The 27,984-nt window shown below is 41.1% G+C and overlaps 1 protein-coding gene across 2 annotated transcripts; it reads left to right on the forward strand.

Annotated features, from left to right (window-relative positions):
* Window positions 1-508: 508 nt before the first annotated feature.
* LOC111233311 (endophilin-A1-like) lies at window positions 509-27,872 on the forward strand. 2 transcript variants are annotated; one of them, XM_022761092.1, is made up of 9 exons: window positions 509-762; window positions 18,441-18,509; window positions 19,386-19,458; window positions 19,554-19,697; window positions 19,793-19,926; window positions 20,094-20,252; window positions 20,773-20,876; window positions 20,981-21,111; window positions 21,925-27,872. In XM_022761092.1, exons 1-9 carry the CDS (start codon window positions 718-720, stop codon window positions 22,119-22,121), a joined length of 1,056 nt encoding a protein of 351 aa, XP_022616813.1. In that variant the 5' UTR covers window positions 509-717; the 3' UTR covers window positions 22,122-27,872. The 2 variants fall into 2 exon arrangements, with proteins under 2 accessions (XP_022616813.1, XP_022616814.1); XM_022761093.1 differs by lacking the exon at window positions 509-762 and adding an exon at window positions 2,596-2,612.
* Window positions 27,873-27,984: the final 112 nt, after the last annotated feature.

Raw genomic sequence — 27,984 nt, forward strand, 5'->3', positions numbered from 1 at the left:
TGTATTTATTAAGCACTTTAAAAAACCCAAAGTGCCATATCTGCGTAACATGTTCAGGGAATTTCTTCACATTTGGCGCAGATCTCCACTGGGACTCGGGGATGAACTGATTAGATTTTGGTGCTCAGAGGTCAAAGGTCAGTGTGACCTCAGAAAACACTGTTTAGCCATTACTCAAGACTTCACACAGCAATTATGACAACAAAAAAAATTACACACAAATGTTTAATATTTTATATGACTGGATAAACAGGGATGTAACCTGGAACTAGTCTGAGTGGCGGAGGGATACAACCACGAGGAGGTGATTCTAGTATTGTTTTCATGAGTAAAAGAAAGCGGCTATTGGATGCAGACTCAGCACTTATTTACCACATAGAGTGATCCATCATCATGTCTCTCGACGATCTTCGCCTCTCTCTCTCTCTCTCTCTCTCTTCCTCCACCTCTCCCTTCCTCCCTCTCTCTCTTCCTCTCTCAGACTGAAAATAGCTCCAGCTGGGTTTGGTCTGGTCTGACAACCATCGGCTTCAACCACCAATTCTGACCAAAATAAACGGACAATATCGACGTCTGGAGACCGTTAACCGGAGGATTTACCGCCATTTTTTTGGCTCGAGCTCGGTCGTATTTCCCCCTCCCTCCAGTATTACTACATATTTATATTTTTAAAACCTGATTTATCCCATTTTTTTTCCCCCCTCCGCAACCGAAGTGATGTCTGTCGCGGGGCTGAAGAAGCAGTTCCATAAAGCCACCCAGGTAAGGACAAACACACCGTGCTGATGGTGTGTTTGCGGGTCTGTTTGTGTTTGTTTAACGCACAATTTCTACAAAATCTCGACACTTTTCATGTTTAATTTAGCGGGGAACCGTGAGACTGGTAGAAAACACTGTGTTTATGAAGCTCAGCAGACGCCTGTGGTGTTAAAATGATTAAAACTCGCTTTTTTTTTGTCCCTTTTAAGACACCGTTATCACATTGGACAATATTTACATTTTCGTTGTAGATGAATATTAATGTTCATGTTTAAAAAGATGAAATTAGGTGAATTAAAGGAGATTTGTGGATGATTTTAGGCTGTTTTCTCGCGGTGTTTGGTGAGACTGTGAATTCGGGGTATAAACCCTCAAACACACACACACAGGTTGGGATGTAATATTACGTAACATAATGTGAGCTGAAACGGTGTGTGTGTGTGTGTGTGTGTGTGTGTGTGTGTGTGTGTGTGTGTGTGTCTGCAGAGCTGATTGGTTGTTGCTGCACGCAACAGGGAATTCCCTCCATCCTCCTTTCCCCTCCCTCCATCATTCCTTCATCTGTTTTTCTGATTCCTCCACACGTCCCTCCATCCTCTTCTACATCCCTCTGCCTTTTCCTTTTAATTCATCCACTCCCTTGTTCTTTTCTCTTTTCTTTCATCCCTCCATCATCCTTTTATTTGCTTTTATGATTCCTCCAAAACATCCCTCCATCTCCTCTCCATCCCTCTTTCTGTCTCTACATCCATCACTCTTAATGGATAAACCAGCTCTTCGTCTTTCTCTCTACATCCATCCCTCCTTCATTCCCTTTCTCATGTTTGACAACCCTTACCTTTAAACATCCCTCCGTCTCCTCTGCATCCTTCTGTCTTTTCATCCGTCCATCATCCCCGTTGTCGTTCATTCACTTCCTGTTCTTTCCTCCTCCAGCATGCGTCCTTTCTTCGCTCCTTTTTCATTTACATCCCTCCATCCTCCATCCTTCATCCTTCCTTTAATTTCCTTTACCTCCCTATTTCCTTTACCTCCCTTTTTAATATTTCTCCATCTTCACTCTGTCTTTTCATCCATCCACCACTTCTTTCTCTTTCTTCTCCTTCTTTTCTCCCCTGTAGCCATCCCTCTATTATTATTCTTTGACTTTCCATCCCTCCATCATCCCTTCATCCGTTTCTCCTCCTGTATCTTAGTCATCCTCCCTTCTCTTTAATCCCTCCTCTTCACGAGCACCTCTTTCTACACCTCCATCCTCCACCTTTCCATCCCTCTTTTATGTCTTCGTCCCTTCTGTCCTTTTTGTATTTGGAGACATCCTTTCATCATCTCTCTACACATTTTATCTCTTCTTCATCCCTCTGTTTTTTTCCTTGTAGTCATCCTTTCATTGTCCTTTGATGCTTCCCTCCTCCACCTTTATTTACATTCATCCTCTCTCTGGAAACCCTCCCTTCTCCTTCCATTTTCATCCCTCCATCATTAGTCATAAACATCTTTCCATATTCCCACCATCCCCTCTCCTTCTCTTTGAACATCCTCCTCATCTGTATTCCTTTACATCGCTCCATAAACACCCTCCCATCTCTCCACCCCCCCTCCATCCTCTGATACATCCCTCTATCATCCCTCCATCATCAAACCCTGACGTTTACTCATATTTCTGAATGAATATGTAGTACGAGGTGAAACGGTCGAGATGAAGGTAAAGAGGAAGAGTGTGAACAGATGCTGACAGGTTGTTTTTTGTTTTTTTTTCGGTTGAGAACAGAACAAACAGACGAGCGGGAACAAAGAGCTTCGTGAGGAATCCCTTTGACCTTTCAGATGACGAGTCTGAACGTGAGATGAAGGTAGAGAGAGTGTGACAGGAAGGCAGCGGCTGTTTGAGACGAACTGACGTCAATACTTTGTTGAGATATTTCAGTTTGGACCAAAGTGCAATCTGCTAACTCCTTAGCATGTTGTTTTACGAGTCCAGGACTCGGACTTGAGTCCTAATTTTTAAGGACTTAATTCGACTCGGACTTGGAGTCAAATACTCTGCTGCAGCTTCAGTCATTCATGCTTTCATCTCTGCACATTTTCTACAGTAATCTTTAAGAGGAATGAACGTTAAATAATCTCAGCTTCACTGTGTCCGAACATTATTTACATTTTAGACATTTGTTTTCTAGTTGATATTTTTATTTAACCAGGAAATACTCGTTTACATTAAAGACTTTGGCGTCTAAAAACAGTCCAAGAGTTGAGTAAACACACGTCTCAAACCATCACATCATCAAATCCTTCTTTCCACAACAAACTGCTTATTTATTATCTCTACTTCTGCCACAGCTGATAAGACGATCAGATCGATCTCAAAGTGGGTGAAAAAGTTTGAAGCGCTAATATGTTTCATTCAACAGTTCGTGTTACATTTTCATAAAAACTATAAATAAATAACCTGATTTAAATCCCAGAGTGCTTTAACTCTTCTGGAGACTGGAATGACTGGACGCTGTGGACTTTGATAGATTTGGATATTTTCCATTCTGTTCAGTGTCCCAGATTCGACTGTGGATACAGAGACGACGTCCACTGTGTCTATTTCTGGTTTGAACTTTGGGGGGGGGGCGGAGTCAGGCACTGCCAAGATGGCGACTGTGGAGCAGCTCACTCTGAGCTTGAGAAACCTGTGGGTGACGTCACAGAGGCTACGTCTTTATTTACAGTACTTCAGGATTCATTCCAGCATCAGAAATACTAAAATAATTAACGTTACTTTTTAATTTTCTTTATTATAAGCTCAATAAAATATCACATATGAAGCGTTTCAAGCCTTAAATGCTTCATCAGTTGTGTCGTCGAGGAGTTTTGTGTTCTTGTAGTCTGTACTTTGAGTAAAGTGTTGCTTCTGGGAATCAACGTAGCTGCGTTTATCCTTTTGTTTATACTCCGCAGTAACGTCTGAGCCACTGTGAGTCTAAATCAATGAGAATGTTGTTTATTTCACACTTTCATACAGTAATGTGACCCTGAGAGCTTCAGCATCGTCAATACAAGCTGAAGAAGAAACCTGATCGTCATCCTGAAGGACGAGAGCGTTTCTAAAGTGTAAAAACAAACAAACAAACAAACAAAACAATCTGTTTCCTTCGTGTCTGTGTTTTGTCCCGACTGTCATCAGGACGAATTCCTGCACATTTGTTGCATTTGACGGATGAAGCGACGCTGATAAAGAGAGGAGATGATGTTTATTGATTCCTGGTGGGGAACTGGGTCACTGCAGCAGAACAGAGCAGGAAATAAAAATAAAAAGTACAGCAGCAGAGACAGAGAGAGTCCTGAAGGCTCAGACAGCTCCGGAGGAGTCGCACCGTTTCTTCTTTTTTTACGTAACATAATCCGTCCAAAAGAGCGCAGGCCAGCGGCTCCGAGTCTGTGCTCCTATCGAATTATTTTATTCATTCAGGGATTTAACTCGGATCAAAGAAACAGGAAGTGACAGAGACGCTGCAGAGACTCACCTGTCATCAGTAGATATTCATGAAGTAAGAACTAAATATAAAACAGTAATTAAATAGTTTTTCTTGACATATTTAAATTATTTTAATTAGCTGTCAAATGTATAAAATGACAGAGGAGGAAACTATCTGATTTTGCTTCTTTTACTTTGGAGGTTTCATTTTATTTGAAGCTGAAGCTGCAAAACGAGCCTCATTCACCCTCCCTGCAGGGCAGCACAGCTAGCGTGGCTAAAAATCATTAGTGTTTTAGCGCCCCTTATTTAGGATGGTGTGTTTTAGAAGAGCAAGTGTTTTCACATGGAGAGAGTAAATTACACCCAGAGCCCTGAGGACAAGATGGAATTTATTCTCTTTATTGGTACAAACAAACCTTTTTAAATTCCCTCACAGATTTAACAGCATCTAAGGTGTATTACCTCTATGACCAGTGTAATGTCTCATTTCTCATTTTAAAAAGATGAAACCACTGATATCAGAGGAGCCTTAAAAACATCTAAACCTGAAAAAGAAAAAGCAGAACCAGCCAGCGAGGCCAGAGGACTGAAATGTGTTAGTTCTTCTACACTTTCTGACTTCCCGACTCTGTCTGTGTCTCAGCCTGAAGCCCACGGCTCCTTCTGAAGACATCAAGCTTTAAAAAATGCTTCACAAATATTCATTTTCATTTGTAAGAATTTCCTAAAACGGCTGCTGACTGTAGTTTGTAGCAAAAGTTGCTCAAACAGGAGGAAATGGTGCGTTCGTTTGGGACTATTTTCAGCGGCGGATTAATCCACATTTGGTGCTTTAGTGAGTGTTTCCAGCAGCAGGACGGTGTGTGTGGGACTGAGTCAGAATGGACTTCAGTGTGTGTGTGTGTGTGTGTGTGTGTGTGTTCATGGTGATGTCAGAGGAATAAGATGTAGACACACACACACACTTGAGTTAAAATGTCACCAGCCTCGTCCACCTGTGAATCAGCTGTTGATCAGGGTTTTTTTTTTTTTTCTTCTTCTTTGTCCTTAACGTGCTGAAGAGAGACGAGCGGCGTCACAAAGGAGCAGGAGGAAATAGATAAAAAAGACTGAATCACATGTTTGATCAGAAGCGGCGGTGTCTCTCTGAGGCGAGATGTTGTCAGCGTGAGGGCGAGCAGGCGGGGAGCGAAGCCCGAAATAGATCTGTGAATCAACTGCAGACGTTAATGGGAAGAGAGGGGGCGGCGTGACACGTCATGAAGTGTCTATCTATCTATCTATCTATCTATCTATCTATCTATCTATCTATCGATCGTGTATCTGTTTCATCAACGTGGTTTGTGCATGGATATGTCGAGCAGAGTTCAACACACACAAAAACACAATGGGACCTGTAACCGGGGGCAACAGGGTGGATGTTGTGTCGCAGAGGTGAGGGATAATTACAGATGATTACACGCGGCACTGACACAACTCTAAAAACTCTTAATATGGTGTGAAACACAACGCCTCACGACTCACTGTGTCATGATGAAATACGTGAAATACGCACTTCTGTCTTATTCCAGTGATGTTGTCGATGCTTGGTGTTTCTACAAATTCAGACTTCGTTTCCCAGCAGCCCTCTTGTCTCCTGCGGATTAATTTCCTTTTGATCGACTGATCGTTGCAGCTCTGATGTGAGTTGTCGACCTTCGCACAGGGAATACGATTCAGAAGACGACACTGGATCATGAGTTCGTTATAACTGTGCTGGATGACGTTGTTGACGAGTTTCCTGCAGGACAAAGGACTCTGGGAGTTGGCGTTACCACAAGTGACCACAGGTGTCGCCAGAGCAACCAAGATGGGACCTTAATGGATTATAACGTTCAGAAAAACCAACATATAGAAGGAAATATATTTATATTCAACTCTTAGCAGCTTTAACAAGAATCTGTTTAAACAGGAAGTTGCTTCAATTTGGAATTTTCTAGAAGATTAAAAGTCAGAGCGAGTGAGACCTCTTGTTTCCAATCAGGTTTCATTGTGTTCTTTGATCTCAGGTGTGTGCTCAGTGCCAGTGGATGGTTGCTCAGCCAATCAGATGTGAGGAGTGGGAGCTGTGTTTTGTAAGCAGAAGGCAATGAATTCTGGGAACATTAAAACTTGATAGGAGCGTCGGCTCGTTGCCCGCGGAGACTTTAATCTAGGACACGTCTCAGCGTGAGCGTTCATACATGTGACTCTGCCTCACTCGTGTTTTAACAGATGGATGGTAGAAACCAGAGCTGAGCGGCGTCCGCGTGAAGCCGACCGCTTGAGTCGCAGCGCCCTCGACCGAGAGGATGATGGCTGCTGCTGCTGCTGCTGCTGCTGCCGCCAACGCCGGCGGCACGGGCAGGAAATGGGACACCTCAGTCCACCTGGCTGAATAAAACATGAGGGAGAGAAGGGAGAGATCGATACCTAAATATACATAAAGAAAAGAGGAGAAAAAAAGAGGCAGACTGGAGAGGAAAGAGGAGAGAGCAGACGATAAGGATGAGACAAAGTGAGACTGGTGGGATGGAAGAAGAGAGAATGAGGGGAGAAGAAGGGGTGAGGAGAGGGAGGAGATGTTCAGACAGTGGTCAGGGCTTTTATTTACATCACCTGCAGAATTAATATAAAATGCTGCTGTGAAATAATACAGAGAAATAATCAATAATCTCATTAAAAAAATCATGATATTAATATTTCTGCTTGATTTTATTTTGAAAGGAAAAAAATCATCTTTCTCTGTTGCTTCCTGATCAAACACACTCCTCTCTGTTTGAGGGGACGGTGTTGTCGTGGCAACCACATATGTGCCAAGAGAAAGCAGCACACACACACACACACACACACACACACACACACAACACACACACAGGCTGTGCTCTGGTTGGCTCACTCAATAATTGATCTCCCTTGAGTGGATCACACGTGACGGAGGAGCAGAGGGAGGGAGACCCGTGTGTTTGCTTCGTGCCTTTGGTTTCAGGTGTATTTATCACATTTAATGTCTCGCCGCTCCTTGACCTTTGACCCCTGACCTCCTCACCTCGCTTCAATGACAGGCCGAAGACTGAAGAAATCATCTCACTGGTTGAGTTGCCACAACAACGACGTCTGAATTCATCCACACAAAACAGTTTCGTTCTCAACTATCTTAAGCCGCACTGTGGTGCAATGAATTCTGGGTAAATTAATACTTTTTTCAATATTGAAAAAAATGGCCGACAGAGGAGCCGCTTCCAACCGCTGAGCTCCGTTTAACCTTTACGAAGAATTCAACAGTTACAAGAAGCCTAAGACCAGTGTTACCATGGTAACAATCAGTGACACCTGCGCTGACCAGTAGCAGCCAACAACTAAAGACAGGAAATCATTGCTCAGGTTTGCTAACATTGTGCTGCCCTTTCAAAATAAAAGCACTGTTTGGCAGCTAAAATGACATGTTGACAAGCTGATGCTGACAGCGATGGCCTGGTTGTCTCTAAAGATATTAGAGAGGTCAAAGTGTGTGTGTGTGTGTGTGTGTGTGTGTGTGTGTGTGTGTGTGTGTGTGTTGCAGTGATTGTAGACTATTCATCTTCTCAACTAAGAAAATCGATCCACAGCAGAGGAGATAAAACCACACAGATTTATTTCGCTTTCTCTTTCATCACTTCCTTTGTTGTTTTCTTTGTTTCTTTCTTCTTCTCTTCTTCTTTTTATGCACCCAACATATTGCTGAGCTCCTTTGCATACTAATCTATCACCATCAATCTCTCTCTCTGTTCTACTTCCCTCCCTCCCACACTCTTTCCAACCCGGTTCAGAGTAATTGTCTATATTACGACCTCCTTCTGTAACAATATGTGTCTCGTTGCTGGGCGTTTTTATTGCCACATCAATCCTTAGAAATGCTATAAGGAGCAACAGCAGTGACGCCCTGCAGGGCTCCAACACAAACCCTCATATTCTGAATGAAGACATCTCATGTGTTTGAGTCAGAGCTGAGTGTTGGAGGGTTGACTGGCCATGCTATTAGCCATGCTATTAGCCATGCTAATAACTGTCATTTTGTTTCTGATGTTACATACAGTTAAACATTGTGAATAATGTTTTTATTTTAGCAATATTCAATTATATTTAAACTTTGTTGTTGCTACCTGACGCTTGGCTAATGAGAAGATATTTAAAGCTACGTTACATATGTGAGTGTGAGCAATGCAAATTTACAATTATAGTACAGTTATACCAACTATGGGCATCAATTTTATAACATGAGATCAGTGCTAATCAACAAGTAAAAGTATCAATACCACATATCAAAAATACTCTACACATAAAAGTCCAACACGCGAAGTCTTGTTCGAGTAAAAGTCAATAAATATCACGTGAAAATACTTAAAGTATGAAAAACAAAAGTATCTTTTTATACATTTTTGTTATTGTATTTTCTATTGTTGTTACATATCAGTGAATTCTAGTTAATTACAGCACTTGAATAAAAGTATTTAGATTGCACCACGGCATAAAACTCATGTATATTCAGTCCTAAATAATCTCTGCTCCACACTTGATGAACTGACACTTGATTTTATGAATTTTATGTTGTGTGTTGGGTTCTGTGAAGTTTACACTGTTGTTTTTCCATTTTGTTATATAACATTTTAAATCCTCAGCTTTAGAGGTGTTGGTAGGTGGATTTTTTTTTCCTTCAGACGCAGCTAGGCTAGCTTTTTCCAGTCTTAATGCTAAGCTAAGCTAACCAGATGCTGGTTGTACTTAACAGTCATGAGAGCAATATCATCTTCTCATCTAACTCGTCTTAGCAACAAAATGAGTGAGCGTATTTCCCAAAAAGTTGAACTATTCCTTTAAATTATTAAAGACTAAGTGTTCTCTTACAGAATTACAGTGTAGAAAAGCATCTATACCATAATATAGATGCATAAAATAAGACTTAGTTGAGGTATAATAATAGCAGTTAGAATAATGATAATAATAATAATGATATCAGAATCAAACAAAAGGTCTAATACTGACGTAAAATCTAATATAAAAAGTCCAAAGAAATGAGAAATTTATTTCTGATCAGTTTGTGATACTGAAAACCAAACCTATAGTTTTTATTCACATGAAGAAGCAGCAGATTATTTATCACTTTAAAGATAATGATGGGTTTTGTAGCGAGTCCTCGTTCCGCTGGCGTCCCAGTGGAGCTCGCCAAGTTTCCCAGAAGGCTCCGGTTTAGCTTCCAAAAACTGATTGTGTTGCTCATTACAAAGCAGTTATCAGTTATCTCCATCAGTTTGACAGGAATATTCCCTTAAAGCCCATCAAACACTCACACAGTCGTTTCACAGCCTGTGGATCGCGGCTCCAGCTGCTCCGTGCTGATGGATGGAGCGGCGCTCTCCTGACGGGGCGGAGGAGCTGGAGCACGCTTGATGTCGGCTCTATGACGTGAATACAGATGAGCGGAGAATTAGACCCAGTACGTGAGTGTCTGAGGTGTGACACACTCGTCTGTCTTCGATGTTCGACTCTGGTTTCTCCGTCATATTTGAGTTTTTTCCTTCAGTCCGTCTTTGTCTGAATCTCTCACTTCTCCGTTCTCTGCATCTTATTTTTATTTTCTCATCAGCTGTCTATTTTTATTCTGCGTTTTCACTCACTACATTTTCTCGCTTCCTGTCACACTTCACACTCTTATGTGTTGTGTGACATTTTTTATGTGTGTGTTTTACTGTAACATCAAGTGACCCGTTGTTATATAACGCTTCATCATACCAGCTCATGACATTAAAGCTGAGCGACGGAGCCAAAAACTCTTTATTTTCTTTCTTTTTTTCATATTGATCGACATTGATAATTATTGATATGCACATTTAGACCTCAGGGCAGAGGTGGAGGACTTACTTGACCAACACCGATAAAAAAAAAACTCAACTTTGACTTGGTTTGATGACTTGAGACTTGAAGGTTAAGACACACATTTTGTATTCTGGTGACTAACACATTTTCTACAGAATGAGGAAACTCTGAATCCAAAATACATCACAAGGTTTTTTACGGTTCTAAACAATCATTCATGTCTGAACGAACAATTCGATCATCTCTGCATTGATATAATATTTATGCTTGTTAGGCTCATGTTCGCTCTGCTGTGCATCCTCCTCGTTGAACAGATGGACACAGGGTTTATGGGAAATGTGTTGCACGTGATAAAGGACAAACAATCTAATTTATTTAGAGTAATTATAACAAAGTGTCATTAATGTCACGGTGACAAATGCTGCAGACAAAATGCTCCACGCTGCATCTTTAACCTTCACACTGAGCCGCTCAGCAGACGCAGCTGAATGAAACAAGTCAAACTTATTGACGACAAAGTGTTTTTTCCGCTCTGTGTATTGATTCAGAGCGTCTGCACTCTGAGGACACAAACAGGAGCAGCTATGGATCTCTGGCACTCGTGTCTTATTGCTTATAGACCAGCTATTGATCAGACATTGATTGTGCATCAAGCCAGAGGAGAATCTCAAGGGCCGAAAAGAAATGAAAAGCCCACTCAATCTCCTGCTCGCTGGTCGATGGTTATGAGTGGCAGCCAAACTGTCTTAAAAAAATCTTTACTAATCCATATATTTTAAAATATCAAAACTGTATTTACCTGTAATTTAGCTACTTTATGTTATTTAACTGTACATCTGTAACTGGCTCAAAGTGTTACCTGTATGTTTAAAAATGACCAAGACTGATGTCTTACCTAACATGATGCAGATTTGTGGTGCTGTTACACATTTTGTAATATTTACCTATAATAATTTAGCTTTACATTGCCAAAACATTGTCCAAATGAAAACAGGTTGCATATACAACAATTTATTGTACTTTTTAAAACAAGAAACTTCAGTTAAAGGTTGTTATAAAAAAAAAAAGAAAGACAGCTGCACAGTGGACCTTTAATGTTTAGACCTAAACCCAACCTTCCAGCTTGGCCGACCAATCACAGCGCTTCTTCCATAATCCTTAATTTTAAACTTTAAATTCAGATCTACAGCAAAAACAACTTGCTTCTCTGCCCATGGCCCAACTGTCCACCAAAGTCCATTGAAGTCTGTCCAGATTTTTAAACCTCCTGCTTGCAAACCAACAAACAGAACCAAAATTGTTCCCTCCTTGACTGATGTTATACATATTTGTGTGTGATTTCTTCTTATATTTTGATAATTAAAGCTCCTCCAGTGTAAAGGTCTGTGTCCATGTGTAGTGTGATTATAGATCAGCTCTAGCTTCTATATTAATACTGTGAAAGTATCAAAGCCTCAGTCCACAGAGAAATGCACAATGTTGCTAACGGTGTCTTTAAATGTAATAGCAGTTACTATCTCTGCTGCTGCTGCTGTTGCTGTTGTTGTTGTTGTTGTTGTTGTTGTTGTTGTTGTTGTTGTTGTTGTTGTTGTTGTTGTTAACAATGCAGAGTGCAGGTGAGGTGTTTGTGTTGTGTCTGAGCTGCTGCACTGCAGCTGGTCAGCTTCCTGCTGGAATCTAATCGTCGCCTCTCCAGAATGAAAAAGCTTCTGCAGAGTGCTGAAGCCTGCAGGAATTACAATGCAACACATGAAGCTGTTTACACCCAGGAGGCTTTGCCTTTCTCCTCCACTATTCTTCACCTACTGTTGTTTTTCTCTCTTCTCCATTTTCTCTCAAATTTTATCTCATCCCTCCATCCCCTTTCTTTCCTTATTATCCCGCTCCCACCTCCCTTCTTTTTTGATTTTGTCTCTCTTTTATTTTCCACCCATCTCCTATCCTCTTCTCCCTTTTCTCCTCTTTGCCTTCTCCCACTCTTTCTCCTCCTCACCATCAAAGTCCTGATCCAGTCTTTCCTCTCTGTCTTACAATCACTTTCAGATCAGTTGCGTCTGTCTGTTTGATCCGGTTATCCACTCGAACGCAGCGTGGATCCTGATAACGACTCCGAGGAGGTTTCATTGGACTGTTGTAGATAACAGAGACTCAGAAACGAGCAGAGTGATTGTGTTAAACAGACATCACAACTGGAATTGGTTTGGACTTTGCATCCTCACCGTCTGTGTCTAAAAGCTTTGTTGTGTCTATCAGGGTGTCCGGTGCTTCTGCTCTTATATTTTATTATGTATTCGGACAGTCGTGAGTCACATGTGCAGTAGGTCCTGAAACTTTTTAAAAGTGGTGTTTTTCTGTGGCATGTGATTCACATCTTCACTGTAGCATATCAAATCTGCATTGAGTCTAAAATCAACAAAAGTTAAAATTCTAACACAACACAAAATTCTTTAAAAGATGAATGCACCGTCACCTCTTTATTTACTGAATTTAGAAAATAGAAGAAAAGAAAACAGTGATATTTCATGTGCAAAAGTTTGGGCCTTTGCATACAACTGAACTTTCTATCTCTATATATATTAATACCAGGTGGAAAAGGGTTTTCTTCCTCTCACATTTTCACTTCTTAATATTTGTCTTCTAACATGAGTGTCCCTTGTTTTTGCTCTTCCTCTCCTCCATCATCTTTTTCTTCCGTCCCTCCTACTTTACTTTTTTGTCCCTCCCTGTCTCCATCGATGTGCTTTTACATCCTCAAACTGATTTGAGGCCCCACATGTCACCAAATATCACAAAGACCATCACTTTGTTCACTTTTTCACTTCACAGTCTTTCACTCTGATTCACTGCAGGTCTATCAGATAAACCTCCGTCTCTGTCTGAGTCTGGTAATTAAGTGGCTGCCATGTCTCACATTTTCTCTCTGAGGAGACGAATCATTATTCCTCGGCTAAATAGAGCTGGAAGGAAAAATAGCCGTTTGGGTTACACCTCTGCTTCTGTCGGCGAAAGCTTGCATCATTTTCCTGAACATTCACTGGTCCTGTGCGTCTGATGATATAACCGTCCCTGCTGATGTGGAAATAAATGGACTGCGTGTAGAAAGCCGGCTCGGACGCAGTGGTTTGACACTTTCACAATGAACATAACGGGTCAGGTTAAAGCTGTAATTTTGCAGCTGTCACATGATTATCTGCATCAGTTAAATTCACCTCCATGCCGAAGGTGATGAAACCGAAAAGCAACAGCAGAGACTCACCGACAGCTGAGCCTCCTCATCTCTTTTCCACCGTATTAAACTGTGAAGCTGCTTTCCATGATCACAGAGCAGATCTTTGTGCTCGTTGTCTAAATACTTCGCAGGCTGGCAACGGGTAGATGCTAGTTACAGCACACACCAATTATGGAGGCATCGGGGCGACAGCAGTGGTTTAAGGAGTAGTCATTGCAAAATGTGCCAATATGATTCGGCATCAGGGGCCCCAAACATTAGCCTGGTTTTCCTCTCCTGCTCCTACCTCCACCTCTACAGTTCATCTTTAAAAGAAGAAGAAGTACAGTGGAGAAAGCAGCTCTTCTTCTTGCATGGATGTCACCATTTTGGTTTGATTCGTATCCTGCATGATACGCAGACGATGGTCTACTGTGCATGTTTAACAAGAGAATTTACGGGGGCATTGTCGTGTTGAAGCAAAAAAAAAAGGTACAGACACAATCTGTTGGCACAAAGTTGGAAGAATTTAGTTTTCATCCAAATGTACCACAAATTGTAACCAAATCCCCCCAGAAAAATTAGCTAAAGACAATGTGAATTAATGTGCGTTTCCATATACGAATATTAAGAGTTGAGCTCATTCTAAAGTCAAGATGCTGAAATTAAATGAAGAAAATTAACATAAAAATACACCAATTGTGTAAACCAGGCCATATGTGTCGAAATATCCACAGTTGTCAGCTGTTTTCATACGTTTCTTGTATCTAAAATACCCCTTGATGTGCTTGTATATTATGGGATATACTGGCTCTGGTCTGGCTGTTTCTCTCCTTCTCTTCTACTCTAGTATTGATGTCCTGTCTCCTTGAAGAATAACTATTAGTCTGCTCTTGTTCTGTCTGAGTTTTCCCTCTCTGTCTCTGTAAATGTTCTTTTATCTCTTTAAACTTCCTTCCAGAGCTTCGCGCTATAAAACATCATCACTGAAACTAAAGGGCCGAACACAAACCAGGAAAACAACCACTGACCCAAAAATACACTAAAGTGTGTGAAAAGTCGTGTCCACATACTTTTGGCCATATAGTTTACACTGCAGTGTCCATGTTTCTGTTTTTCTACCAAAGTAGAATTTATGAATCAAATACACAGAGATTAGTTCATTGATTAATTTGCTAACATCACATTATGATTAAGAACTTTACTTTGTATTAATCCATTTATTCCAAAATATTATTTTTCTTTTTGCTTCCACTGTGAGATTCTTAAATATTGATGGAATCATAAAATTAATTGAACTTTTTTTTTTTTTTTCCTAAAACAGACATATTACATTTTGGATAAATAGCCTGAGCTGGTCATCGATCCATTTTATCCGTCTTACAGTCCAAGATGGCGTCTGAGTGTTTTGGCAGCCGTTCAGACTGATAGATGAACCGTCTCCGGCTGCCAGCTCTCCTCCCCTCCCTCTCCTCCCTGATAGGCTAATTCTCCTGCACACAAGATTAATGTCCGCTCGAGAGGAGGGCTATCTGCTCCATCTGCTGTCAAGGTGCCACGACCTCTGACCTCTTCAATTTCAGCCACTTGTAAGGACGATCGCGTAATTAATTAAGGGTATTTTTTGTTCCCGCCGCGAGAGTGACTCAGCAAAAGGAGACAGGGGAGATGAAGGGAAGGAAGGAAGGAAGGAAGGAGGGAGGGAAGGAAGGAGGTCGGAGAAAATAGAGCTGAAGAAGTGAAGAAGTGGGAGTTGCAAAAAACAAAAGAGAAAGTGATGAGAAGCGACTGCGGAGGAGGAGATGTAGAACAGATGGGGTTGGTCTGAAAGGTGGTTGGAGCTAAGTGTGAGTGCAGGATGATGGGTGTGAAACGACTCACACTGCAGCACCCGTGGGTCCATGTTTGAGTTTTTCTGCCACCAAAACCAAATGTTGAACCCGTCTGCGGTTGGACACAAGGACGACGTCAGCACAGCGCCGCCTGCAGGTCGTCTACAGAACAGTGCAGAGCTCTGAGCAACAGCTGTAGCCACTGAAAGAAAAGTGAGGATTATTTCAAAAATGATGCCACAAATTGTTTTTAATAATCAATTAATTTAATAGAATTTATCAAATGTTTATATACAGCTAATAGATGATGAGGTCGACTCCAGTGTTTCACAATAAAAAGATAAACGTCAGTGATGCTGCTGAACTTTAAAGCCGGTCAAACAGAAATAAACTGAAGTCAGATACAGTGTGAAGAGGCAGGAGAAGAAACTAACACTGAGACGGTTATATAAGAGTGTGTCAGTACACCTCTCTGCAACCAGACTCAGACTGGTGTGTGTGTGTGTGTGTTTGTGTGTGTGTGTGTGTGTGTGTGTGTGTTCTTGGAAACATGAGAGGACCCAGTCAGATCCCTGTCTCCATGGCAACTGCATCTTCTTCCTCATCTGTCCGTCCTTCTCACTTTCTTTTCCTGCTATGGTTTTGTGGTGTTTTTATATTTTGTATTTATTTATTTTTTATTATCATGGACTGATTAGGGAACTGGGGCCTACCACGCACAGGCCCAGGGACCAGAGAGGTGTGGAGGCCCCTGGACCTCTGCCTCTGTATGAAGTGACTGTTAATATGTCGTTGTTTGAAAGTCAAAGAGCTCGGTTAAAAGACATGACGCAACCTCAGAGAGACACAAAAACACAACGAATAGAATCACAAAGAGACAAAAAGTGACCAACAAGAGACACAAAACAAACACAAGGAAAATCTAAATGATTAGAGACTCACAAAATGACAAATGACTAAAAAACAAACTCAAAACACCAACAAAAACACTCAAAACAATGACAAAAGACTAAAAGCAACAACATAAAGACAAAACACAAGAACAAAAAGACACAAAACAACAACATAAAGACACAAAATAACAATATGAAGACAAATAACAACAACATAAAGACACTGCAGTGAGACACGACTGAGCACAAAGAGACCTTTTACCTGGCTGTGCTCATCATGTGTCCATGACTATAACACACCTCAACTCTCTCATGGTCGTCCATCTGTGTCTCTCTCATTCCATCTGATCAAAGCATGTCTTCCGTAACACACACACACACACACACACACACACACAGGTGCTCAGGTGTGTAAGCGGTTACATAAACAAACATATTTACCTTTGTGTTTGCATGGTTTGTTAGTTTGATGTACGTGTGTGACATCTGTTTCATACACAAACACACACACACACACACACACACACACACACACACACACACACACACCATTAGCTGCTCAGTCAACAAACTGCATGTCATTATGATGTGTTGTGAGTTTGCATAATGCGCCTCCGTGTGCAGTGTGCAGTGGTTCCTGTACATTAAGGTAAAAATACTTCATCACAACTAAAAGTCCTGCATGAAAAACCCTGATGAAGTAAAAGTAAAAAAGTTTCACCAGCTAAATGTAAATAATCAAAAGTAAAATCACTCATTCTGCAGAAAATCTGTTTATTTTTATATACGGTTTGTTTACTCCAGTGGTTTCCAACATAGAGGTCGGGCCCCTCAAAAGGGCCTCAAAATATATCTGAGGGGTCATGAGAAAATAAAGAAGAAAAAACAAAGCTCTGATTCACACATTTGACTTTTCTCCAATTGTTTATTTTTGTGTGAAATCTTGGATTATTTTTACATCGTTGAACTTTAACAAACACGACAAGGGCCCCAAGTGATTTTTTATTATCTGATTTAACCTTTAAAAATTTTATTCTCTAAGCTTATAATATGTTTTTTATTAAAAAGTTGAGTACCTTCATTTACACAGTTTACAGGGCTGCAGCATTTGTGTTTAATTATTTATGCACCTGCACCAAAGTGGACTTCTCCTGTAAATCTGAATATATTTTAAATGCAGCACTGTCCTGTCGGTGCTGCATGTAGCCTTTATGCATGTTTACTAGTCTATACTGCATGATGTGTGTGTGTGTGTGTGTGTATGTTTGTGTGTTTCTAATGCGTGGGTGAGCGATCTGAGTCACGATTGTGGAAAATCCCACTCTCCTCCTCCCTCCTCCTTCCCTGAGACTCTGCGGCACGTCCTGCGATCTCAATGACAAACCGAGGTGAAGACGCATCAGAGGTTGTGAGAGCAACATGTGTGAACCTGAAGTGAATATGGATGATTAGTAACATCAAGGTCATGGAGGTCTGGTTTTCCAGGAATGACACCTGCGGTTAGTTTCTCCATTGTGTGTAAATTTACTGGTTTGGAAACAGAGACTGTAAATAAAGATGGACGTAGCCTCTGTGACGTCACCCACAGGTTTCTGAAGAGCAGAGTTTTGAAGCTCGGAGTGAGCTGCTGTAAAGTTGGACATTTTAACATGGGAGTCTATGGGGATTGACTCACTGTTGGAGCCAGACTCTAGTGGCCATTAGAGGAACTGCAGCTTCTGGTTCTTCAGTGTTAATGCTTCATGTTTCAGCCTCGGAGGTTGATGCTTGTTTTGGCAGAAAGAAGCAGCAGAGAGACATCAGCAGAAATCTGACACCTTCATATTCATAATAGATATTCATGTTATGGTTCATTGAGACATGTAATGAGTGTGAACACAGACTCTGAGTGCAGATTCAGATTGTGTGAAGTCTCTATTAAACAACAGTAGAAACAGTGACACTCTCAGACTCTCGCTGAACGATGACGAAGCTGTTGAAGAATTCAAGCTGCTCGTTCGCCGCCTTCAGAAACAGATAAATAAAGTGTTACTGACTCACTTTAATATATTTTAACGACCTGAACAATAAAACTGAAGAATTAAAGGTTAACACTCACAGAGCAGTCATTGCTTTCACTGCTAATTTAACCACTGAGATCAGTCGTCTAATTTATTCATTTTGTCATTAAAGTAAATGTCGTCACTCCATTTTCTCTTTTTGATGTCTGTCTCTTTCTCCTGCTTCTTTTATTTGATATACTGTCCCCTATTTGTTCCTCGACAGCTCTCTCCTTTGCTCTACTCTCTCGCTTTCATCTCGCAACAGGAATAAATGTCTCCGGTCTCTCCTCTCTCAGGGTGGACTCCAGACATTCAAGTCCTCCAGAGCAGAAAATCCTGATTCTGTATCTGCCTTTCTTTCTCTCATTACAGAAAGTCAGTGAGAAGGTTGGAGGGGCGGAAGGAACCAAGTTAGACGATGACTTCAAAGAGATGGAAAAGGTAAATTTGCAATTATTAAAAGAATCTTGAAAGAAAAGAAAATGCTCGGTTTCATCCATTTTCAACACCACTCTCACATTTCTATTTCATGCTGTAATAAAGGCCTGTGATTTATTAATCACACCCACACAGACCTAATGAAGCAAGTCTTATTAAATAAACCTAGAAGAGTTTTTTAACTCTGAAGTTTACTTACTTAGTAATTAATATTTGATTTTCCATGAAATGACTTATGTTTTCAGGGGGTTTAACACTGCAGCTGCTTCACAGTAAAAGCCCCAGTGACGAGAACTGATTGTTGCTTTTACTTTGAAGAAGCAGCTGCAGGAAGTGTTGTTGGGTAAAGTCTCAGAGGGGATTAGCTTAGCTTATCTTAGCTGTGTTAGAGAAAAAGTTTGACATTTTGGGTAAAACACTATTTTTGTTTTCTTCTTAGTTTAATAAGCAGATTGACGACAGCTAAGAGCTAGTTAGCTTGAGTTAGCATAAAATAGTTCTAACTCCCAGTAAAACAGAAAATTGTCATTTTTACACTTTGGTTTTTGTACAATTGAAATCAACAAGACATAAGATGTCAGTTAGTGAGCTTTAGAGACGTTTGGAAAGAGCCAGGCTTGCTGTTTCCCCCTGCTAACAGTGTTAAGCTAAGCTAAGCTAACAGCTGCTGGTTGTAGCTTCATATTTAACGCACTAATATGGGAGTGGTATCAGTTAGACTTTGACAGATAGATCTTCCAGATGGATAAATTCGCAAATATCATCATATATTATCCAAATATCTATATTTATTTCACTTACATTAGTCAGTAGGTTTGTGTGTTAATTGTGGTGTTGCTCATATCTCTCACATTTTATCGGCTGTATTTTGCTCTGCAGAAGGTGGACGTCACCAGCAGAGCGGTGTTGGACATCATGACCAGAACTACAGAATACCTACAGCCTAATCCAGGTGGAAAACACACAGTCAAACGGCACTCAGCAACACGCAGCAGAAAAAAGAAATAATGTCAGTATTTAACTCGTCGTTCATTTGCTTCCTTAAAGCCTCCAGAGCCAAGCTGAGTATGATCAACACCATGTCAAAGATCCGCGGGCAGGATAAGGGACCTGGGTACCCGCAGGCTGAGACCGTCCTGGGTGACGCCATGTTGAAGTTTGGACGGGAGTTAGGAGAGGAGTCCTGCTTCGGTAAGTGTGAATGTACATATGTCAGTAGTGAGTGGGTGGGGGGGTGGCAAAGATCCTTCCACCTTATTTGTTATCCCTTCATCCCTTCCTTCCAGGCCTGGCGCTGCTCGACGCCAGCGAGGCGATGAAGGAGCTTGGGGAGGTGAAGGACGCCCTGGACATGGAGGTCAAACAGAACTTCATTGACCCGCTGCAGAACCTCCACGACAAAGACCTCAAAGAGATACAGGTGAATGAAACTCCTGCTGCTGGTTCCCAGACTGAAAGGTCGCTTGGTGCTGCTAATCTTTATGTGAAGCAGTAATGGAAGCTGTAGAGAGTTGCCATTATATAGTTTCACGGTTCAGATGCTGGTCTCCAAAGTGATTTATCTTCCATGCTCCTCCTCCACCGTAGCACCATTTGAAGAAGATGGAGGGCCGCCGTCTGGACTTCGACTACAAGAAGAAGCGCCAGGGGAAAGTCCAGGACGATGAAATCAAACAGGCGCTAGAGAAGTTCGACGAGAGCAAAGAGATCGCAGAGCAGAGCATGTTTAACCTGCTGGAGAGTGACGTAAGGACGATCTCATCTTTTTTTACTTATGCTGCAAAATACAATAAATCATATTTGTATTTGTGGGGAATTTAAAACAGATGATCAGAGTTGAAGGTACAGTAAATGTCGCTACGAACGAGTGTTGAAAGTGGACGTTTACAGAAAGCTAAACAATCAAAAACAAAAAAAAAAGACCAAACTAAAATAGTTTGAAACAAAATCTATTATAAAGTATTTTCAGAAATAACAACAAATGTGGATGTGGTAATAAAAATAAAACCTCAAAGTATCTGGAAAGTAAAAAAACAACAATAAAATATTCACCATGTCTCTTGTTGATGTTGGAATACTTCTAGTGTTGCTATAGTTACACATCCGATTTTTCAACAGGACCCCAGTGTGATTGCTGCTTTGGAAAAACAAAGGGCAGCAATCCTGTGCCATGCTGTGCTGAGCCAGACCCAGGCCCAGCATGGGTACAGAACAAGGCTAATGCAGTCAGAACAAAAAAAACCATATGCATGTGTGTGTGTTGCAGATAGAGCAGGTGAGCCAGCTGGCAGCACTGGTCCAAGCTCAGCTGGAGTACCACAGCCGCGCTGCCGAAATCCTCCAACAGCTCTCCAGCAAGATGGAGGACAGGTATTGATTCATCTGCCGACCGGAGATAAAAATAGTCCAATAGAAATAGATTTATGTGATGAGACAAACCTTTTTTTTTTTTTTTTAACCGTGTCTTTGTCCAGGATAAAAGAAGTGTCCGGTAAACCGAGGAAGGAGTTCGCTCCCAAACCCCGAATGACCCTGGAGCTGCTGCCTCCCAGTGAGAGCCACAACGGGGGGATACACTCCGCCAAATCCCCCGGAAGATCACCAGGTAGAGGGGAGGAAATATACTTTGGATTAGCAAGTGGGATCTTGACCTAACCAAAATCTTTTTTTCTTATCTGCTGTGCATGAAACAGCCTTATACTGGGATCAGACTGCATGGAATCGGTGCAATAATGGCCCAACCCAACAGATGTAAGGTGCAAGAACTGCTCGTTTTATCCCATGCAGTGTAAAAATACTTCAGTCTAGAGACCGAAACGTTAGGGTGAATCGTGATGATGAGCAGAAGTCGTCTTCTTTTGATGACTCAGGTGACATTTTCCAACGCACCTGCATCTAAGATATTTGGATGTGTAAATATCTTCGAGAAAATCTCAAGCAGTGGAGTCATAGTGGAAGAAGAACAGCACGGCATTTCAAAAAACCTTATGTCCTGACACAAAAAGACCAGCATGTGATTTTTCCTGCTTTCTCATGTATGATGAAAGTCCCTGACACCACCTTTCCAAACGCCGGCTATGATTGGTCAGGGTCTTATATGCGGTCTGCCATGGCAAAAATTTGTGCAAGGTAGTGCAGCACTATGTGATGTTATAAAGCCCTCCCCTCCTTTTTTAAGCACCTTGTGGATTTAATTTCCCTAAACGCCTCTAGATATAAGCAAACATACATTATAGATGCCATAAATGTATTTGAATGTTGTCAATAAACCAAACCAAAAAAGTTGACCCACAAATACTCAAAAGACGGTAAGACTCTTACATATGGCCACTAGAGGTCGTAGCACTTGACTTATAATTCTTCTTTTAAAAAACCTGATTATATCCGCCTTGTCCTTTTTGTGTCTGTCCTATCGTAGCCCCCATGGACCAGCCCTGCTGCAGAGCACTCTACGACTTCGAGCCAGAGAACGAGGGGGAGCTGGGCTTCAAAGAGGGCGACGTCATCACCCTGACCAATCAGATTGACGACAACTGGTACGAGGGCATGATCAACGGCCAGTCGGGCTTCTTCCCCATCAACTACGTGGATATCCTGGTGCCGCTCCCTCATTAGGTCCTGCCGACGACCTGGCCCTTTCCCCCCCGACCAATCAAGACACCCCGTAAAAACAGCCTGTATTTGCATAAACAACAAACCACGCCCTCCTTCTACTTCTTCTTCTGTGCTTCTGTGCCATTCTGCTTTCACGAAATGGACTGAAATGAGAGAGGAGCTGGAGACGGGGTGGATGAGGCGAGGCGCTGGGACATTGATTAGAGGAGAAGAAGAGCGGGAGAGGAGGATTTTAGCATGAGAGATGCAGAAGAGTGGGAGAAGAGGGGGATTGAAAGAGATGAGAAGACGAAGAGATGATGATCTTCTACAGCGCAGTGCTCGGCCAGGCAGCACTGGATACCAATGAGGCTTCGGAGACTTGCGAATAAGGCACGGTGTATATGTACGTGCATGTATGTGTCTGTATGTGCGTTTCGACCTGTTCTTACTCTATTATGATCAAGCCAGCACAAATACCTGCTTGTCAGTTAAACCGCCTGACAGCTTTTTTGTGATACTGTCTTCTTCCTCTCTTCTTACTTACTTTTCTTGCCATCTTTCTCTCAGAGTAATTCTGTCTTTTCTACCTTGACTTGCCTTCTTGTGCTTTTCAACAGCCCTAGATTTCTCAGCAACTGTCACAGTCTTCCCCACTTTCTTTCTTCCTTCCTTTCTTTCTTGCTTTCTCTCTTGGCTAGCACTGCCTTTTAGCATGGCTCCATACTATATACAGACCACTAACCCATGATCCAGAGCTATAGTAGGTCATCAGACCCTTCTGTTTATATTTGAGTATATCTCATACTCTTTCTAACACTTCTCCGAACATACTCTGCCTTCTCAGAGTCTGCATAGAATCTCAGCTCGCTGGCTGTATGCATGAATCAGCCAAATCAAAAATATGAGCGATAGTAAAATTTAGTTTTCGGGAGTGCAACTTTTGAATAAAGCCGCATCTGCAATAAGAAGATTTTTCCATGATGAAAAAGAGAATACTTGATCAGTCCTTTTGAAACCCATTCATCTATTAATGGGACTTTTAGCAGGTTTTAAAGGTTTTAGGGTCAGAAAACTCATTCAGCGTCAATAAACGTGTCAGCTCAAGCGATGAAAAGGAAAACTCTGGGTTACATGATTTACCTGACAGCAGTGATATGCTAACACAACCAGCACAGGCCAGTTGTACTGAACAGAGCTTTTCCCCAGGTCGGGCAACTGATAAGCCTTGGCTTATTAAAGTATTCACAGAGGAAAATATGCTTGTTTTTTCTCTGTGTACGATTCTAAGTTACCCATTCACAGTGTTTTGTGTGTGCTGTGTGGAGTATATGACACTGCCTCATCCTATTTGTGGCTTTTGCATGCAGGACTGTGTGAACAGTGGTAGCCATTCTTAAATTCCCATACACTATCTCCGCTAATCAAGCTTATGAGAACCAAGTTTTTTCCAATGTTCAACTTGGTTGCAGTTCAATGTCTTGTAAAAGGGCACACCAGTCATTGACAGACATCTTGTCAACTGCTATGATCACCTGGGAAAACCCACAAATTGTACGACCTACCACTCATCTTTAGCACCAACAGAATATCCAACATTTTCTGAGACATTTTAGAGTTTTCTCAGTGCCCTTAATTCCACCAGACATTGTAGAACCCACAGATGGTTGTGGAAAACTCTATAGAGTGCTAACCAATTTCTCTAAACTTCAGAACATTCTTGAGGTCTCTAATGTTTTAGATCTTTTGAATATTCCAAAAGCTTGGAGACATTCTGCAGCTCTCAGAACACTACCTGATCTACTGAAATCTCTACCGTCTTCAACCTCATTATGACTGTAAAGGTTTGTGAGTATTGTGGGTCTCTGACACACTTGAGCCCTTCAAACATTCTACAACTTTGACAAGTCCACAGAACGATCTAGAAACGTTTGATCATTCCGGAATCTTGGCAACATTGAAACACTTTTGAACATTCCGGAACCTTGGTGACATTCTTGGACTGTCAAAGACTGTTTCTGGACTGAACGAACATTCTGGGACATTCTGAAACACCCAAGAGCGCTCAGAATGTATTAGGTCAGTAAGCAGTCAGTATTCATGGTAACTATTAGCCATGACAGTTCCCTGTAATGTGCATCACATACAGGATAAAGAGGAACTTGTGCAATGGCTATAACTGTTACTACAGTAAGCAACTTACCTTTGCATCTGTATTCTTTGTAAGGCAGCATTGAGAAACCCTCTCTTAAAACATATGAAAAACGTTTGTTATTCATAGTTAGGTTTTTAATAATCCAACAATGTTAGATTAAACATCGTGAAAAAACTACCTTTTACAGACGCCGCTTACCATCAGCTCATGTAAAAACGCTGGTTAAACCAAAGTTGTCGGGTTTTGCCTTTGATGGCAGCAGAACATTTTTTTTAATAGCAGAATGTTGCTGGTTTTTTCTCGCAGCTACACAGGCTGAAGGATGCAGTTTTAGCACTTGTTCACTTTTACTAGAAAGAGTTTTGTTCAAAATTAGGCCGATTTGAGTCAAGAATATCGGCATTTGAAAATGTTCTGGCAGTGGTTAGAGATCCGTTTCAATGCATTTCAAAACATAAGACTGAAGAACTTACTATTATATTCATGACTTGTTGGAATGGGCAGTCAGTATGGTGCTGGGTTTATACCGACTCCATTGTATATAAAAAACTGAATAGTGTCAAAGATTGACTACAGAGCCTGTGATGTGCCCTGGTGCATATATGGAGCTAAAGTTAGTAACCTTGATAGAAAGCTTGTTCTCATTTACCATGATAACATTTTTAAAATTAGACTACATTTTTTAAAATTAAACCCACATAGTTGGATATGTAATGCTTAGACTGTGTTTTTAATTAAAAAGCTTTGGGTTTTTCTATCCAGGCATTATTTATTACGTAGTCAAACATCGGCAGGAATCTGTACTAGCATGGCTAACGCTACTGAGCCAAATGTGGCTAACCAGCTAGCCTTTCGCTTCACATTCCCATACTTGTGCTTTGGTGACGCAGTGTTAAGCAGGATACTTCAAAGTTAAAAGTAAAGTATTTGGTGCTTGAACACTGAATACCTCAAACTAAAGGTAACGTATAAAGTGACGGCCTTCATTTTAAACAGTTGTACTATGCATTCTTTATGTCAGATATTTTTGCCCATTCCTTACTGCTTATTAATGTGGTGATGTGCATACACAATTATTGTATTAAAATTACAATATATTACAATAATTGCCCTGCTAATTTCCGTTAGCAGGATTTTATTGCCGTGGACTGAACCACGTGTTGTTCTATTTCTGCCAAAATCTAACTAATCTAACTATTTAACACAACAATGACATTTTGTCAAGTCCCGGATTTGTATTTGAGATTTCATCACTTTCTCCCTGAGCCAAAGTCTCCTAATATACCACTGCGTGATGCACAACAACGAATTAAGAAAAGAAAATTTGAACACGTAGGTATGAGGTATTCTTCTCAGAATGTGTAAGGTCCCTTTTGGTGTTTAGAAATGTACAGTTGCTTAATTATTGTATTCTGAAGATACATTCTGAATACTTGTCATCGTGTCACGACGCTACTGTAGCTGTTTTTTGCTGAGTCATGACTGTATATTATCGCATTCGAAGTGAGTAATTTTGTCCAAGGTGCATTATTTGTGTTTCTTAAGCTATGGGTCAGGGCCATGAAATGAGTCGCACCGTACCAGTTGCTGACAAGTTAGTTGACTATAGTAATAATTAACCAGGTTTTCAGCAGAGAAAAAACATTTTATAAAATTTTCAGTTCAAAGATGTGAAGTTTAAAGAGTTCCTCTAGAAAGGTATAAAAGTGTTTTGGACACAAATAGTAATAATAGGAATTGAAAAGAGAAAAATGCAGTTTTAACCAGGTTGCAGATTGAATGTCATCTATCAACTGTTAATACACATCGAATACCAACGCAATAAATGACCTAACAATAAATCTAATGTTTCAATAAGAGGAAGAGATCTATCTATCTATCTATCTATCTATCTATCTATCTATCTATCTATCTATCTATCTATCTATCTATCTATCTATCTATCTAGTTCAAAGAGCTTAGAGCTCAGACATCTCTTCCATTGCCAAAGCACATATGCGACAACAACAGCAACAATACAATGACAGACAAAGTCAACAGTAGGTAATAGTCTCTCTTTCTTCATTGTTTCTGCCACATACCTGCTTTTCTGTGGCTGTTACAGGTTGTTGTAAAAGACGGGGGTTTGGAGCACAACTGTGTTCAGTGTTTTTCTTTGGTTTTCTTTGTGTTTGTCCGTGTGGTCTGAGTCTGAAACCTGATTTTCTGAGTCCGCCTGTGGAAAAGTCTGTGAGCTGCATGCAAATGAACCGCTTTACGTCCGCTGTTTGAGATGGTTTTCCAAAAAATAATGGGGATGTGTTTGTCCTGCTAGCTTTTCTCTCACGCTGCAGTGAGCCTGAGTTACCTGATACTCTTCATTTTCTTCTCCTGTTACATTATTGTTTTGTTTTTTTTTACTTTTGACTTGCTTAAGCTATATTGGTATAGCACTCTCCTTCAAATTACAAAGTGCTTTAAGACTTTTTTGAACCTTCTTGAATAAGTTTTTATTTATTTTGCACCTTGTCAGAATTCTTTGTTGCTCTTTTCTTTTATTCTTCTTATTTTTTTGTTTTCTTTTCTTTCGTGTTGATTTGCCCTCTATGGCGACATGTATTCTAACCTCAATGAGGGACTTGTACAGTGTTACCCTCCATTTTCCCTTCTCATCTTGATGAGAGTCAGACCTCGGCCACGTCACCTTCCTGACTTCACGTCCGACATCGCTGTTGGACTGACGGACTCGGGTGTAGCGCTGCAAACCAAACCTGCACACGGACGCTTTGGTTCTCCATAATTCACTCAGTGGCACGATAGCTCTCACAGCAGGAATACTCTTTTTGTTTTTTTGGGCTAAACTTGAAAATAGTCTGTTTTTCTGGCTGAATTTACATTCAGGTGCCACTGAATACATGACAACAAATGCACTTTAATCTCAAAACTCATAGTTTGTATCTTTAGGGAGAGTTCAATGAAGATACAACCAGGAGACAGTTAGCCTAGCTTAGCATAAAGGCTGGAAACAGAGGGAAACAACTAGCCTGGCTAATGTGCACCAAAACCGAAGCGTAAAAACGTCAAGCTGTGGTTTTATGGAAGGTCAGGAGCTGGAATATTTCTTGGCTGGAATGGACATATTTATTTTTAAATTAAGGAGATTTAAGAGATGAAATACTTTGTTTCTTGTGAAATGACCTGCTGACCTTCCAGGATCACGAATACAAAAAAAAAAACACTCATGTTTTGTTCGTGTATTTTCAACCAGAGTTCTCATTTGTTATGGGAAGTTGCCACTAAAGAGTGTAACCCAATCAAAGAGAGTATTTCTGCTCTCAGAGCCACGGTCTGCACCGTGACTTTCAGGGTGTGGGGATGTGGCCTTGGTCTGACCTGTGGCTGTTCCATGATACTGTTTGCCTTGTGGCTGTATAAAATAGCCCTATGCCTATGGAACCTGGTGTCTTCTGGTGAGCTACATGTGTGTATGTGAGTATATACACACCTTGTTGCTGTTTATTTATGTACTTGTATGTATTAAGTTGGTTATTTATTTATTTATTTATTCCTGCGTCCTATTTATTGGTTCGGGACCTGTGGCGTGTTTGACGATTGTCAATACATTGGTGTATGGCGTGGAGGAGGGGAGGGGGCGGGGGGTGGGGAGGGACTTTGGGGTTCTGGGGGAGGGGGTGTGGTCAATGGAAAAACCTAGCTGTGATACTAACTCTAACTGTTGCTCTCCTCGTA

This window comes from Seriola dumerili, unplaced genomic scaffold (genome assembly GCF_002260705.1).
Source record: "Seriola dumerili isolate Sdu_G_001 unplaced genomic scaffold, Sdu_1.0 BDQW01000388.1, whole genome shotgun sequence".
Lineage (NCBI taxonomy): Eukaryota > Metazoa > Chordata > Actinopteri > Carangiformes > Carangidae > Seriola > Seriola dumerili.

Bases quoted from the DNA above. Each gene is read 5' to 3' on its own strand.
- LOC111233311 (XM_022761092.1), top strand. From the start codon at position 718: ATGTCTGTCGCGGGGCTGAAGAAGCAGTTCCATAAAGCCACCCAG. The intron at 20,253-20,772 runs GTAAGGACGATC...TGTGTGTTGCAG, and splicing joins TTAACCTGCTGGAGAGTGAC to ATAGAGCAGGTGAGCCAGCT. The intron at 21,112-21,924 runs GTAGAGGGGAGG...GTCCTATCGTAG, and splicing joins ATCCCCCGGAAGATCACCAG to CCCCCATGGACCAGCCCTGC.